The sequence below is a fragment of the Malania oleifera genome, chromosome 6, assembly GCF_029873635.1.
Source record: "Malania oleifera isolate guangnan ecotype guangnan chromosome 6, ASM2987363v1, whole genome shotgun sequence".
Classification (NCBI taxonomy): Eukaryota; Viridiplantae; Streptophyta; class Magnoliopsida; order Santalales; family Ximeniaceae; genus Malania; species Malania oleifera.
In genome coordinates this window covers 53,866,274-53,883,546 of record NC_080422.1, presented here as the reverse complement: position 1 = coordinate 53,883,546, position 17,273 = coordinate 53,866,274, and the positions used below count along the sequence as shown (strand labels likewise).

General features: G+C 37.7%; 1 protein-coding gene across 1 annotated transcript in view; it reads left to right on the top strand.

Moving 5' to 3' along the window:
* Nucleotides 1–17,044, top strand: part of LOC131158392 (uncharacterized) — a 164,577-nt gene extending 147,533 nt beyond the window's left edge. The window contains exon 27 of the mRNA XM_058113236.1: nt 16,264–17,044. Coding sequence (XP_057969219.1) covers nt 16,264–16,693 — 430 coding nt within the window. The 3' untranslated portion in view covers nt 16,694–17,044. The remainder of the gene's footprint in view (nt 1–16,263) is intronic.
* The last annotated feature ends 229 nt before the right edge of the window (nt 17,045–17,273 follow it).

The window sequence follows — 17,273 nt, the reverse complement described above, 5'->3', positions numbered from 1 at the left end:
AAATACTAAACATAATATTAAGCCTACTGGCATTTAAATACAATAGGGATCCAATGATGCTTCTGTATAACTTGTGATCGACTTTCTTTTCCTTTTTAGATCAGTAAAATTTAACTGAACTACTCATGGGTGTAGAAAATGTTTTGCAATTTTCAAGATTAGATATCTTTATTCACTCTTTTGCATATTTAGTTCGACTTATATAGATACTTTCAGAGCATTGTTTGATTTGTAGTCAAAGAAAGTAATTTAATTCTCCTATGAGACTCATTTCAAATTAATTTTTAATAAAATTTGAAAATTCATTGCACATACTATTATCAATAGCTTCAAAAAATTATGTCATTTACATAAATTTGCACAACAAGTACGTTATCATTTTTTAATTTCATATATAAAGCTTTGTCAACTTCCCTCTTGTAAAATCATTTGACATTAGGAAATTGCTTAACTTGTTATCCTAAGCTCTTGGATCTTGTTTCAAACCATACAAGGTTTTATTAACTTTGTAAACATGTTCTAGATGGGTATGACTTTCAAATCCAGGGAGTTGACATACAAAAACTTCTTGCTCTATAAAACCATTTAAGACACTCTTTATATTCATTTGAAATAATTTGAAGTTTATGTAACATGCAAATGCAAGCAAGACTAAGTTTAGCGACAAATGCAAATGTTTCATTGAAATCAATTCCTTCTTCGTGTGAATAGCCTTGAGTTATTAACCTAGCCTTGTTTCTAATTGCATTGCCAGTTTCGTCCAATTTACTTTTAAAAACCCATTTAGTTCCAATTATTGAATGATCTATAGGTTTAGGAATAAGATTCCGTTCTTTATTCCTTTTGAATTGATTAAGTTTTTCTTGCATTGCAATCATCCAATGTTCATCATTTTCTGCCCTTTTAAAGTTCTTAAGCTCTATCTGTGAAATGAAAGCATAGTTACTACAAAGATCTTTTGAGTGTAATTTAGTTTTCACACCAACATTTAAATCTCTAATCATCGAATCAAATGGGTGATTTGGATTAAACCTTGCAATCAATGGTGAGAGATTACCATGTTCAACCATAAGGTCAGAATTTTGCATTTGTGGCTGCATCTATTGATGTGTCTACGCATGCATCTGCTCTTGTGCCTATGGCTGCATCTATTGATGTGTTTACACATGCATATGTTGATGTGTCTGCAGCTGCATTTGTGGCTACATCTGTGTATGCGTCTGATCTCACGTTTGTGCACTTGCCTGCTCTTGCATCTGTACCTATATCTGCATGTACATTTGTGAGCGAATCTTAGGATGCATCTATTCTGGCATCTACATTGGCATCTGAAGGTGCATCTGCACTCAAGTCTGTAGCTCCGTATGTTCTTTAATTTTCAGCTGAACACTGTTAGCTTCTTCACCTACAGGATCTATAGTGTCTCTAACAAATACTGCAACGACAACAACAACAACGAAACCAAGCCTTAAGTCCCACTAGGTGGGGTCGGCTATATGAATCCTTTTCCGCCAATTATGCGATCATGGACTATTTCTTTTAACAAATTCAGAGATATTAAATCCTTATTCACTATCTCCTCCCAAGTTATTTTAGGTTTACCCCTATCCCTTCTACTACCCCCACAGTAACTAACTCTTTCTCAGTAGTGCACTATATGGCTTACGTTGCAAGTGTCAATACCATCTGTCTCGTCCCTCCCTTATCTTATTTTCTATAGGAGCTACACCTAACTTACCGCGAACATGTTCATTCATTAATTTATCTTTCAATGTTATACCACTCATCCATCTAAGCATTCTCATCTTGGCAACCTTTACTTTTTGGATATTAAGTTTCTTCGTCGCCCAACATTCCGATCCATATGGCATAGCTGGTCTTATAGCTGACCTATAAAAGTTCCCTTTCAATTTTAAGGGTATTCTACGATCACAAAGCACACTTGAAGCACTTCTCCATTTTACTCAGTCTTCTTTAACTCTACGCATTACATCATCTTCAATTTCTCATTCAACTTGCATAATAGATCCAAGGTATCGAAATCTACAAGTGCTATTTATTTCTTCATCATCAAGTTTAACTTTGTCTCCAATATTCCTCCTATCAGTACTAAAATTACATTTCATATATATTCCGTCTTATTTCTACTTATCCTAAAGCCTTTAGATTCCAAAGCTTCTCTCCATAATTCTAACTCAGTCTCTACTCCGTCCCTAGTTTCATCAATTAATACAATATTGTGGAATGACGGCCAACAGTGTGAACGACGGCCACGGTTGGTGAATGACGGCCAGCAGTGTGAACGACGGCCATGGTTGGTGAATGACGGCCACCTACCATGGTGGGTGAGCCACCGCCACCTACCATGGTTGGTGAGCCACCACCACCTACCATGAGATCTTGCCACAAGCCAGAGGCTATAAATTGAGACCCCCCACCGAAGCTAAACTACATATCTTAACTGCAAGTTGTGTCCTCTTCTATTTTTCCATATTTTATTCTCTGTGTACATATTAAATAGGGACCCGAGTATGTAAAGAATACACAATTGAATATACAATTGATTTATTCTCATTCTCTACATGGTATCAAAGCTCGGGTTACTCTAAAACCCTAAGCAATCCATGGCTGCCCAAAAAGGAGACAACCATGAGTCTAGCTAGTCGGCAACCCAGGAAGGAGAGTCGGAGATAACCTCCTCCATGGGCTCGACCGGCGTATTCGAGAATTCCCCACTTCATCTTACTGTTGAAAAATTCAATGGTAAGAATTACAAAGAATGGGCACAGTCAATCAAGCTTGTTATCGACGGTAAGGGAAAGCTCGACTTTCTTATTGGCGAGACTCGGCGACCACCTCCTACCGATGTGGTGGCGTTCCATAAATGGCAGTCTGAGAACTCCTTGATAACGTCATGCTTGATAAATTCTATGAAGCTAGTCATTGGCAAAACGTACCTGTTTCTCCCAACGGCAAAGGATGTGTGGGATGCGGTGCGTGAGACATACTCCGATGCTGAAAATGCTTCCCAGATTTTCGAGTTGAAGACGTGGCTATTGCAGACGAAGCAAGGAGATCGGGAAATCGCGAAATACTACACCAAGATGCTCAGACTTTGGCCAGAACTCGATCTCAACTGCAAAGAGGAATGGGAATGCACGAGTGATAGTGTACGTTTCAAGAAGAAGATGGAGAACGAGAGAGTATTCGAGTTTCTAGCAGGGCTTAACCAAGAGCTTGAGGACGTGAGGACCAGGATTCTAGGTTGTCGGTCGCTGCCCTCCATCTGAGAAGTCTTCTATGAGGTTCGACATGAGGAAAGTAGGAGGAACGTAGGAGGAACGTGATGTTGAAGGAGCAAAGCAAGTCTAGGCCCGAGGCATCAGCTCTTATAACCCATAGGCCTCATACTGGATCCAGCCCAAAACAGTCCAGAAGGCCCTATTGTGAGCATTGCAAAAAAATGGGCCATACTAAAGACACCTGCTGGACCTTACATGGCAAGCCCGCGGATTGGAAGCCCAAATAGCCCAATAAAGCCCATCATCATCATACCTCCACCGAAACCCAGGCGAAAAAAATACCCAAAGAAGCCCATGGCCCGACAACTTCTAGTGGGGGGTTTAATTCCCACCAACTTGTGAAAACATATGAGCTATTTTCCAATTTCCAAGCCTCGGGTCAGTCTGCTAAGGTGTTAATACTATGTCGTCTGGCTCTTTAGCCCACAAAGGTACTTTTGTTACTACCCTTAGTACCACTCCTTATTTTACCCCTTGGATTATTGACTCTGGTGTATTTGACCATATGACCGATGCTCGTCATTTATTTTCAACATACTCACCTTGTGCCGGTAATTTAAAAGTCAAAATTGTAGATGGGACTCTATCCCCTGTCGCTGGCAAAGGGAGTATTCATATTTTTGAATCTGTTACTCTTGAATCTGTCCTCCATGTTCCTAATTTATCGTGCAATTTGCTATCTATTAATTAGTTAACTAAACAGTCTATTTGCTCAGCTAAATTCCTGCCCTCATTGTCTTTCAGGACCTATCATCGGGGAAGACGATTGGTAGTGCTAAGGAATGTAACAAGCTCTACTACTTCAACAAAGCTAATGTCAATGGACCGTGTCCTCCTACTATTTGTAATTATGCATCTAGTTCTAGGGAAAGTGAACTTGTGTTGTGGCACAAAAGGATGGGACATCCTAGTTTTCAGTATTTGCAGCACTTATTTCCTTCAATATGTTCAAATAAAATTGCCTTGGATTTTCAATGTGAAGTGTGTGAACTTGCCAAACACGATCGTACTACTTTTCCTAGATCTCAGTATAAACCATCCATGCCATTTAGTTTGATTCACAGTGATCTATGGGGACCTTCTCGTACTCCTAATAGGTCCCATACAAAATGGTTTATTACTTTTATTGATGATCACACTCGTCTGTGTTGGGTATATTTATTGACTGATAAAACTGAGGTTCGATCAGTCTTCATGAATTTTCACTCTATGATACAAACCCAGTTTCACACAAAAATCCAAATCCTTTGTACTGACAATGGTACTGAGTATTTCAATCACTCCTTAGGCACGTATTTTCAATAGAATGGTATTATCCATCAAATCTCTTGCGTTGACACCCCTCAACAAAATGGGGCTGCTGAACAGAAAAATCGACATATCCTTGAAGTTGCTCGTGCCCTGTTGTTCATCCCTCTCACATGCCAAAAAAATTTTGGGGTGACTCAATTTTGACAGCCACATACCTCATTAACCGAATGCCTAGTAGAGTCCTATCCCTTGCAACTCCGCTCCAAAAACTGTAAGAGACTTTTCCCAATTCTAGGCTCGACTCACATCTTCCGCTTCGTGTCTTTGGGTCCATTGTATTTTTCCACATTCACGCGCCCAAGTGAAACAAATTGGATCCCAGAGCACTTAAATGTATCTTTCTTGGTTACTCTCCCACACAAAAGGGTTACAAATGCTATGACCCGATCTCCCAGAAACCCTATGTTAACCTAGATGTCACCTTCTTCGAACATACCCCCTACTACTTGCTTCAGGGGGAGTCCTTGAGTAAAGTTGGACCCTCAAACTCAGACTACTTCGATATTGTTGTTTTCAAGACCACTCCATACCCTATATCCGCTCCTTTGCCTAGTACAGAAGGAACTTGAGCTCAGGGAGAGATGCGAAAATACAAACAAATAGGGAAACACTTGTCTACTCAGGGAGGTCAAAATCAAAGACCAAAGAAACACTCACTTCCGAAGCACCAAAAGAGTTAGAACCGGTGATAGTTCCAACTCCTCATGAGTTCGACTCCAATCCTGACCAGGTAAAACACGACTTACCCATTGCTTTTAGAAAACAACCTCGTTCATGTACTCTCCACCCTATATCAAAATTTGTATCTTACAATTCTCTTTTTGCCAATTGTCGTGCTTTTACTTCTAACCTTGATAGAATCCTGATTCCTAAAAGCATTCAAGAAGCCTTGGAGATTCCAGAGTGGAGAGAGGCAGTGATGGAAGAGATAAGGGCACTAGAAAAGAATGGAACTTGGGAGGTGATGACTTTGCCAAGGGGGAAGAAACCAGTGGGTTGTAAGTGGGTGTTCATGGTAAAGTACAAGGCTGATGGCACAGTAGAACGATACAAAGCCTTCCTTGTGACAAAGGGGTTCACTTAGACATAAGGTATTGACTACATCGAGACGTTTGCACCAGTAGTAAAGCTGAACACTATACGGGTTCTCTTGTCCCTGGAAACAAACCTGGACTGGCCACTCCATCAGTTTGACATCAATAATGCTTTTCTGAATGGTGAGCTAGAAGAAGAAGTGTTCATGACGCTACCACTAGGATTTTGCAAGGAGGTAGAAGAAACCAGAGTGTGTAAATTGAAGAAATCCCTGTATAGACGCGAGCAATCACCGAGGGTGTGGATTGATAGATTTGCAAAGGTGATAAATAATCAAGGATACCAACAGGGGCAATTAGATCACATTATGTTCTTCAAACAGTCCAATGAGGGAAGGACCATCCTAATTGTGTACGTTGATGACATCATTTTCACTGTAGATGACACGGGAGAGGTGGAAAGATTGAAGAAGATCTTAGCCATAGAGTTTGAGGTAAAAGACCTGGGTCAAATGCGACATTTTCGGGGAATGGAGGTTACCAGATCAAGGAAGGGAATTTGTGTCTCCTAGATAAAGTATGTACATGACCTTTTGACCGAGACTGGCATGCTTGGTTGTAAACCACGCAATACTCCTATCAAGGTAGGAAAAAGAACGGTAGATGTAGGAAAACCTGTGGATAGAGAGAGACATCAAAGAGTAGTAGGTAGATTGATCTACCTCTCTCACACCAGACTTGACATTGCTTTCGCTGTAAGTGTGGTCAGTCAACACATGCACTCACCAAAGGAGAGTTACCTAGAAGCAGTATATAAGATTCTCGGATATTTGAAAGGCTCTCTAGGGCGAAGACTATTCTTCAAGAACGGTGACAGTAAGAAGGTAGAGATCTACCAAGATGCGGATTGGGCAGGATCAGTAGAAGATAGAAGGTCTACTACCGGCTACTGTACCTATGGGGAAATCTAGTAACTGGGAGGAGTAAGAAGCAGAGTGTGGTAGCCAGAAGCAGTGCCGAGGCTGAATTCAAAGATGTTGCACAAGGGATGTGTGAAGGGCTATGGTTACAAAAACTTTTGAAAGAACTACACATGACATTAGAGCTCCCCATCAAACACTACTGCGACAACAAAGTTGTCGTTAGTATTTCTCATAATCCTGTTCAACACTATAGGACTAAACATATAGAAGTGGACAAGCATTTTATTGAGGAGAAAATTGAGAAGGGGACAACTTGCATGACCTATATCCCTACAAGAGAACAATTAGCAAATATTTTCACTAAGGGATTACAGAGATCTAGCTTTGAAGAGTTTATTTGCAAGTTGAACATGATCAATATCTATGATCCAACTTGAGGGGGAGTGTGGAATGACGGCCAGCAATGTGAATGACGGCCACAGTTGGTGAATGACGACCAGTAGTGTGAACGATGGCCACCTACCATGATGGGTGAGCTACCACCACCTACCATGAGATCTTACCACAAGCCAAAGGCTTTAAATTGAGATCCCGCACCGAAGCTAAACTACATATCTCAACTGCAAGTTGTGTCCTCTTCTGTTTTTCCATATGTTATTCTTTGTGTACATGTTAAATCGGGACCTTGAGTATGTAAAGAGTACACAATTGAATATACAATTGATTCATTCTCATTATCTACAAATATCATCTGCAAATAACATACACCATGGAACCTCCTTTGGAATGCTCTTAGTCAATTGGTCTATCACTAAAGCAAAAAAGATAAGGACTCAAAGAAGATCCTTGATGTACACCTATGGTGATTGGAAATTTTCTAGTTTGTCCATCTATAGTCCTTACACTAGTCATTACTCCATCGTACATATCCTTAATGACATCAGTATACCTACTACATACACCATTTTTTTTAAAAACCCACCATAGAACTTCCCTATGTATCCTATCATATGCTTTCTAAAGGTCAATAAATATCATATGCAAGTCCCTCTTCTTTTCCCTAAACTTTTCCATTAATCTTCTTAAAAGATATATAGCTTCTGTGGTAGATCTCTCAAGCATAAAACCAAATTGATTTTCTGAGACCTTCATTTCTAACCTTAATCTTTGTTCAACTACCCTTTCCCATTGTTTCATCGTATGACTCATAAGTTTAATTCAACGATGATTATTACAATTTTGAATATCTCCTTTATTTTTGTATATAGGTATTAGAGTGTTTTTCCTCCATTCATCTGGAATTTTCTTAGTTTTTATAATTGTATTGAATAAATTAGTTAACCATATAATTCCGTTATCACCTAAGCATTTCCAAACTCTAATTGGGATGTTATCTAGTCCCATAGTTTTCCCATTTTTCATCTTTTTTAGAGCAAATTTGACTTCGTTAACTCTAATTTTGCAAATAAATCTCATATTTTTAGTCTTTTCCTCATTTGACAATTCTAAGTTTAAACCTTCTATTTGGTTTTCATTAAACAACTTACTAAAGTAACTTCGCCATCTTTCTTTAATGTCTTTGTCCTTAACCAAGACAATATCATCCTCACTTTTATACATTTTACATTTCCTAAGTCCTTACTCTTCCTTTCTCTAGCTTTGACAAGTTTAAATATATCACTTTCCCCTTCTTTTGTATCTAATCTATCATACAAACTATTAAATGATCTGTAGTTAGCTTCACTAACAAATAATGCATCAAATTTAACATTAACGCTTGCCTCTACTAATGGAGTTATTTTGTTAAATACTTGGTAGACTTTGCTAGTGTTTGAATATCCAAGTAAATTGTCTTCATCACTTTTTGAGTGAAAATTATGTTTGTGGTCACGTTCATTTAAAACAAAATATTTACAACCAAATACTCGGGAATACATTACATTAGGTTTCCTATCAAACAAAAGTTCATACGGAGTTTCATGCTAGATAGATTGAGGCAGAATTCTATTATTAGTGTGACAAAACGTGTTAGCAGCCTCAACCCAAAAATACTTTAGTAGGGATTTATCATTCAACATGGTACGAGCCATTTCAATGAGAGTTTTTTTCCTCTCAACTCCATTTTTTTGTGGAGTTCTAGGTGCATAAAAATTATGTAATTCCATAATTTGCACAAAAAGAATCTAATTCCTTACTTTTGAATTCTTTACCATGATCACTTCTTAAGGATACAACTTAAAAACTTAATTTGTTTTGGATCCTTTTATAGATAATTGAAAACTTGTAAAATGTTTCATCCTTGGATTTTAGGACTTTAATCCATGTAAATCTTAGGTCATGTACTATAACCAAGGTGAATCTCTTTCCACCCATATCAAGGGTTTGCATAGGACCAAAAAGATCTAGATGTAAAAGTTCAAGTGATCTCTTAGTGGAAACAAGGTTATTTAATTTGAAATTTTCTTTGAATGTTTCCCTTTGACACATGCATCGCATATGGTTTAGTTGTGTGAATTGAAATGAGGCATCTTCTCACATTATCATGTTTAAATGCATTCTAAATGACATTAAAATTTATGTGACCTAATCTTCTATGCCAAAGATGCAAATCATTATGTGTAGATATAGAACATTTATTCTTGCAAGATTTGATCAAGCCAATGATGTTAACATTTCCTTCTCTTGGTGCATCAAACGATAGAGTTATCTTCATTTAGTACAACACATGTAGTCTTAGTGAAAGATATATGTTTACCTTTGTCACATAATTGACTTAGGCTCAATAAGTTATGTTTAAGACCATCAACCAACAAAACGTTCTCAATCAGTGTATGTGAATTATTACCAATTGTACCTTCACCAATAATTTTACATTTTTCCTTTATTATTGTCACCGAATATCACATACCCGAGCTCTCTTGGTCGAATAGTCAAGAACTTGGTCTCGTCTCTAGTCATATGTCTTGAGCAAGCACTATCTAAGACCCACCTATCATCTCTATATTTACTTATCTACCCAAAAAAAAAAAAAAAGAATCTATCTAATTGGGTACCTAGTAATGGTTCGGTCCATTCTACATTAGAATGTCAATTCTTTTGCACCTATTTTTGTTTGCCTCTGGCAAACACATGCTATTGTTTAAAGCAATATTTTTTTTAGATGTCCTATTTTCTTGGTGAAATTACATTTAGTAAAAAATGGACTATTTCTTGAAAAAAAAACAAAAGGTGGGTCCATTGTCTTGTCAAGAAGAAGCATAACAGTTTCTTAGGCCCCTAAAGAGAATCTACTCTTTCTATTGTGATCATGTGAATTGAAAACTGTAGAAATTTCTCTGCTTCTATTAAGTTATAGGTCCCAACGCCCAAGTAAAGTGGTAATAGTCTAGACTTCACAAACTGCCTCCATATTTCTGCTCTTAACATCTATTTTGAACGTGACCAGAATACTGGATTGCTTATTAATATCACATCTGAATATATGGTCATTAAAATTTGATGATATGCTGAGACATATCACATAATTTCTCAAGGTTATACACCTGGTTTAATAATTGTTTCCAGTAAAAACAGGGGACATTTGTGTCTTAAAAGGTACTTCATTTCAGACCACATGGAATTTGATCCCCATTGTATTTAGTCCTTGCACTCTTGACATTATTGTTTTTCCTATCCAAAGAGTTTCGAGTAAGCAAATTTTGTGTCCTGGTTGCCTGGTGATACATACTAATGGAATAAAATATCCATCCATGAGCCAACTGAAAAGAAATAAAATCTAGCAACCATTGAGAGTTTCACGAAACTTAGTGTTTGTGATTGCTGGGTACTAACAAATAATTGTTAACCAAGTGTGTCAAAACAGCTTGTTTTTAAAGGAAAAGGAAACAAAGATGTTTGATTTGCAATTACAAGAGTGAATCAAACAATAGGTTATTGCTGAGATAGGGAAGAATTGAAAGGAGGATTAGGTGGAACAGAATTGACTGGGTGGTTGGGTCATTGAAACACTTGTTTCTTTCATATGGGCCTTAGCTCCATGGAACAATAGATGTTGCTGAAATAGGGAAGAATTGAAATCTTAGATAAAAAAACTATATGGATGATATGAACTGCCTAGACAAGAATTCTTTTACAGTGACCAGAACCTATTGCTCACCACATAAAAAAAATTTCCATTGATAAAAAATGTATATTCATTGGAAAATAAAAAATATGCATGTCTGATGAAAACTGAAAGAGTTTTTTTTTTTTTTGGGTGGATATAAATTTAATTTTTGTGTTTAGCAGCATACTTTTTCACTCCAAATAGACGTTTTTACAATGAAAAAAAATCATTACATGGCCTAATGTTGTGCAATATCAGTTGTACCATGTATGAATGAGGTATTTGAAATAACCTGCAAGGTCCTTGGATGAAATTAGATAAGTACAATAGCATGAATGAAACAATTTTTAACAAATTATACATGCAATAAAGTCGGGTTCAGGTTATGTTGCCCAAAGGCCTGAACCCTGGATTGCCACTTTACCTAAATTCTTAAGCTGCTAGGTTATGGGCCAACAATGTATCAAGCCTTAACACTCCCCCACACCTCCAGCCTGATTGTGTGTGGAGATTACAATGATTAACATCCATTACAGGGAATAAGATAAAATTTGACAACTATACAATAAATGCGTGCAACAAAACTAGAACCCAAGTCGTCTTGGAAACCAGCTTTAATACCATATTCAATGAACATTCCACCTAAAAGCTTAAGCTGTTAGGTTGTGGGCCAACAATGTAGATCAAATCTTAACATTCTGATTATCCATGGTATTATGGTCAATTTGCTGGAATTACAAAACCCATGTGAACCTCTTGCTTAAGAATTGCATGCAAAGGGTTTTAAAGCCCTATTAGAGAGTTTTAATTTCTCCCTTCCATGAAATGGTGTGTTTCTGTTTGACTTCTGATGGTAAGCTTACCATCGTCTCTTCCTCGTTTGTTCTACTCAACTAAGGGGATACTTAGTACTCCAAACTTTGTGTGTTATTCACCACTGTTTCAAAACCCGAATCTGACTAGCTAGGCTGACCATATTCGACCAAAACTGGGGAGTAGGCCGGTCTGGTTAACACCAGAAACTGGATTTGTGATGAATTGGCATTGACCTGGGCAATGTGGTCAAGAGACTCAAAACTGGCCTAAACCAGCCTAGACCAGGTTCATGTGCCCCCTCCTCCCAAATATTGTTTGAACGAAACAAGTTGCTGCAGAATGGACCTCAAATAGAATTATGGTCCTAAGTGACCACTTAATCCACCGCTATTTCATTGATCTATTACCACGTAAATAATAAATATACATGTTGATGATTATCGTAGTCATTAGCATTGGTAGTGTGTGAGTGTTATGTTGACAAGTAAGAGTTAGTAAGGGCATTATGGTCATTGTAGTACACTGACATATATTATAAATAAAGGTAGAGACCTATCATTTGTGAGTAGGTCTTCCATTTCACCCAATAAATCAGCATGGTATCAGGGCAAGATTCTGAGACCTAAACCCTAACTGTCACAGCCACCATCAAAATGGAAGCCCAAAACCCTAAATCTGCATGTGTAGTCATAGAAGAATTTCCAGCAACACAACAGCCCTAAAAACTAGCCAGCAGCTGCCAGAAGCCAGAGAAAGCACAGGAAAATTCCCAGGCAACACTGCCAGTTCAGGAACAAAAAATCTACAATAGATTTTGCAAAAACAACACCATAGTCACCTACAGACACTACTGATTTGCTCCCTACTGAAATCTCATCTCCAGAAGTTTCCCCATGCACCCTCATGTGCCGGTCAAAGGCTGCTAGGGCCGACCTCACACACCGGCTCATGAAGCAAACGTCAGGCATGTTTCTGACCTGAATTCTTTCAGCAGGGCTCGAATCCCTCTATAAACATATTATTGAAGTTTTTCGTGATGTTTTTTGTTCAAAGATCTTACCTTTTTCAGTTGCTCATTTACAACATCTAAGAAATGGTAAATGAGCTACATCTACGAAATGGTTGTTTGGTGCTTCTCAAAGCTGTTTGTCAATGTTTTGAGTTTATTGAGCCTGAAAGTGGTTTTTTTTTTTTTTTTTTCATTGGTATGACTGGGGCTTGTGGTTTGCATCAATTGTCGAAGGTTGTTTATGTTGAGATTGAATTGGTGAATTTGAAAAACATGGTACCCACTGTGTGTTTTTTATTGGCTGCTCTATTGAGGTTGTATTTGTGTTGGGATGGAGTTCCCAAATCCCAAAAGTGTGTCTCCCTCATTAGTTACTTGTTTGAGTGAACAACGTACTATAGTTGTTTCAGAGGTAGAGTATTTAAAGTTCCTGCAGTATTAGGCATCCCAACAAGAATCTCATCACATTGCATCTTTTGCTTAGAAAGGTAACCATACCATCTGTATGTCATCCGGCATCCCTCCCGCTAGTCCCTGGGTTATCAACTCTGCTATGACTGACCATATAGGTGTCACCAACTTCTTTTCTACTCTCCAGTACTCTACAAATCTACCTTGAGTTACCCTTTCTGATGGGTCTACTACTGCTGCTAAGGGAATAGGAACAGTAAATCTTACTAATCTTACTCCCTCCATCTCTCTTTCTTCTATTTTTCTACATTCCTAAATCTCCCTATAATCTCGTCTGTTAGTAAAATTATCAAGCCACTAAATTGCTCTGTGACCTTTAACCCGAGGAAAATAATCAGCACAAGACGTGAGGTAATGGACTTTACTACTTTCAGTTGCTCTCTTCTCCTAATGCCTGTTATGCTGCTGTCATCCATTGTCGCCTTGGTCATCCATCATTGGACACGTTAAAACAGCTTATTCCTACTCTAAGTTCTGTGCCTACCCTCAATGGTCAGTCTTGTCAATTAGGAAATCATCATCGTGTTCCCTTCGCCTCTTGAGCCAATAAAAGATTTGTTAGCTCTTTTATGTTTGTACATTCCGGTGTTTGGGGTCCTAGTCGCGTCATGTCAAAGTTGGAGTTTTGATACTTTGTCACTTTTTTCGATGACTATTCCAAAATGACTTGGTTGTATTTGATGAAAGATCGTTTTAAGTTGTTTAATATCTTTTATGCCTTCTGTTCTGAAATAAGAACTTGCCTTTGATAAAATACTTCATAGTGATGATCCTAAGGAGTATGTCAGTACTCAATTCATTACCCATATGACAAACTCTAGCATGATTCATCAGTCATCTTGTGCCCACACTCCACAACATAATGAGTTGTGGAAAGTAAAAATAGACATATTCTTGAGGTCACTTAAACCCTTTTATATTAAATGAATGTCCTAAAGCTTTTTGGAGCTATGTTCTGCTCACTGTTTGCTCTGTCATCAATAAAATGTCATCTTCTGTCCTTTCGAGTAAAATCTCATATTCAATTACCTCCCCTAAGGCTCCTTTGTTCTCCCTTCCTTCTCTCGTATATTTGGTTGTGTCCTTCCTTCGTCAGTTAAATCCAAGAAGGGATAAATTGGATCCTCGTGCTATCAAATGTATTTTTTTGGGTTATTCCTATATTCAAAAGGATATCGATGTTACAATCCCACTTTACATCGATTCTTTGTCTCTGCTGATGTCACCTTTTTTGAGTCTACAATGTACTATTCTGATTCCTTGAGTTCTGTCGACCTTGATGAGTCTCTTCCTCTGCCTAGCCTTCCCAATCCTAACTTATTTCCTTCCTCTAATCCTCCTGCATCTTTATCCAGTTTGAGTCTTTCTCATCACTTGGATTGTCCCAATCTACAAGTGTACACATGACGACTCAAAGGAGGAGAGCCTCCTCCAGCTTCCTCATCTGCTACTCCAGTTTCCTTGTCAGGTGATCCTCTTCCCCAAGTGGTTGATCCTCCTATCGCTGTTTGAAAAGGTAAATGCACTTGCACTCAGCATTAAGTCTTGCCTGCAAGTAGAATCCTGCAATTTACCCCACAATCAAAGTCTTTCCAAGGTAACTAATCTGTTCTGAGTTGCAAGCCAGTTTATAAATGAGTGCTTGGGGATATTAGAGTCAACCCAGATTACACTAGACCGGTTCCAGGCAGAGTTAATAGTGAACCTTTCATTTGAAGTATGATTTCAGCTCTGTTTGTAAGTCTTTTTTGTTATCTCCCACTTCCATTTAATATAATATCACTTATAGTTGCATTTAAATGAATACCAAGATCAGAGTGTAGGAAAGATCCTTAGTGCTGGATTAAGGGGCTATTCTCATGCCAATTATCATATAAAAGAGGTGGATCTCCTATTTCCAATTTTATGCTTTACAGTTTACACGGGGATACATCTGTCCTTGTTTTATAAAGCAATTTTCATTTTTCATTTTTGTTATCCAAAAAATGTAGCTAATTTTTCATTTTTAAAAAATTTGTATGAAATAAATAAACAACAATAAACAGCGTTAGCAAAATTTGCTTCTAAAAATAGTTCTATTTTTCATTTTTGATTTTTTGAATAATTACAAACGTGTCAACTTGTTTTCCCATTTTCCAAATGTATATAGGAAAGTTGGAATACACTTTTTCATTGTTTTTCTAGATTTCTAATTCTTACTTTCGTATGAGAGCATGGAATTTGGATGTTGGACTTTAATGTGGGCTATGTATAAGAATTTATTTTCCAGTAGATGTGCATATGCATATTGATGGGGGCTTGATAGCCCATATAGACCATCATCTTCCTAATATTTTTCTAATCCTTATGATATTGTTGTAACGAACACCCCCCCACACACACTGTACTGACAAACTACATTACTAGTTTGACCTAAGTTGACCAACTACTCTGACTGGTCCAAAGGACCCAGTGGTTTCACTAGGTTGGTCATGGGTCTGGGTTTTAAAACCATGCTTCTCTCTTGAACAATTTCCTTCATGTCAAGTGTTTTTGAACTGTTAAAGAGGGTATCAGTCAGTATCAGATTCTGCTTAGTGCACAATTATGTCCAGTAATAAAATATTTTTTTAAAAAAAAGGGAGAAAAAAATGGAAGCAAGAGAGTTCAACATGATTTCTTTTCTTTTTAAATGTTCTTAAACTGTCTTTGCTGATTGTACGTAGCTTTTTGTTAAATTTCTTGTTTTTGCGTACTACCTCTATGCTCCCTGTATATTCTCCTCTTTATTTAAATAGAGTTATCTTAGTTGGCTGAAAAAAAAAGAAAAAATAATTTATTCAATAGCCACATTTCTTAGTTGTTTCACTAAGAAGAGTTTGATCATTCATTATTATGAAGAATTATGGGAAAGTGATAAGATGCACCTTATTAAAGCCGCTGTATCTAATGGGACTTAGATTAGCATCAATTAGTATTGCATTAGCATTAATTATTTGTGCTAACATTGGTTAGGGCTGTGTTAGATTTTTGTTCTCTTGAAAATTTGTTGTATTTGTAGTTATCGATTATGCTCTCTTGAAAATTTGTTGTAATTGTAGTTGTCGATTATGAACTCGAGTATTGTTACAGTGCGGTATTAATTTTTTACCACATTTGCTCACTGTATCCATAGACACGGTGTAGCTTCAGATGTTTCCTGAGTATTACTCTTTCGAGTAAATATGTAGACAGAAAAATGAACTTATTGCTGTGCTGTGACTTTTATGATTCTGCAAATTGGCTTTACCGTGTTGGATGTTCTTGTTCTCAGTCGACCCCGGGAAAGGTATCGAGAAAGGGAAAATGGACGATCAGGTAATGAAGGAAGCTTAAGAGCAAGCACTAGTAGCCTTGTCCCTGAAACTGCATTGGCTATTTCATCCTTGGCAAGTATGCCCCCTGTTGTTTTGTCTGGGCCTCGGCCATTTTCTTCAGGTCAGCTGCCAACTATTCTACATTCGCGTGACCGTCCCGATGAATGCAGCAGCAGTTATGAAGAAAATTTTGATGGGAGCAAAGACTCCGGCGACACAGGCAGCATTGAAGATCCAGAGTTGGTACCAGCATTTGATGGAACGCCTGGCGTGTTTGGGCCTGTTCAAAGGCATGGGTCCAGAGGAGGGAGCAAGTCTAAACCTCCTATGGAGCGGAGGGAGCGGGATGGTAGACGTGAAGGGAAATGGGAGAGAAAACATCCATAATTACTGGCTGGTAAAAACTCAAGATATAATTTTGGGTGTATATATGAAATTTACGCAAATCTGACATTAGCAGTGTTCCAAAATCTTTATGCCATCGTGCTTTAAAGGTTGCCATCTCGTAGTGTTTTGTTTTCTTTAGAGCCTGCTTGTCGGTGCTTCGCTTCAGTACAATTAAGGTCCCTAGAAGGGCAAGCTCATATGATTATTGTTGTAAGCAGAAAGCGTGGAGGTGATGAGAAAGAAAAATGCTTTCAGATGTGAATTTTCATGCATTTTCTGAATTGATATTCTGGCTACTTGTGGAAATTGGGTTAAGGGTTGTCCAAAAGAACCAACCTGTTTTGTTCACCAGTTTCAGGCTTTTGACTTGATTGATGCCAAGCCACAGTAATGAGCTGAAAACTAAAACATTCTGCAATCGTGCAAAATATTATCTAACAATTTAACTAACCAATATATATATGCGGATAGCAAAAAATGACAAGAGCCCTTATTTTGTCACAACAGTAGAATATCAAATTTAAATTAATTCTCTTAAATCACAGAATGATATAAATTAACTAATAACAAATTTTTCCAA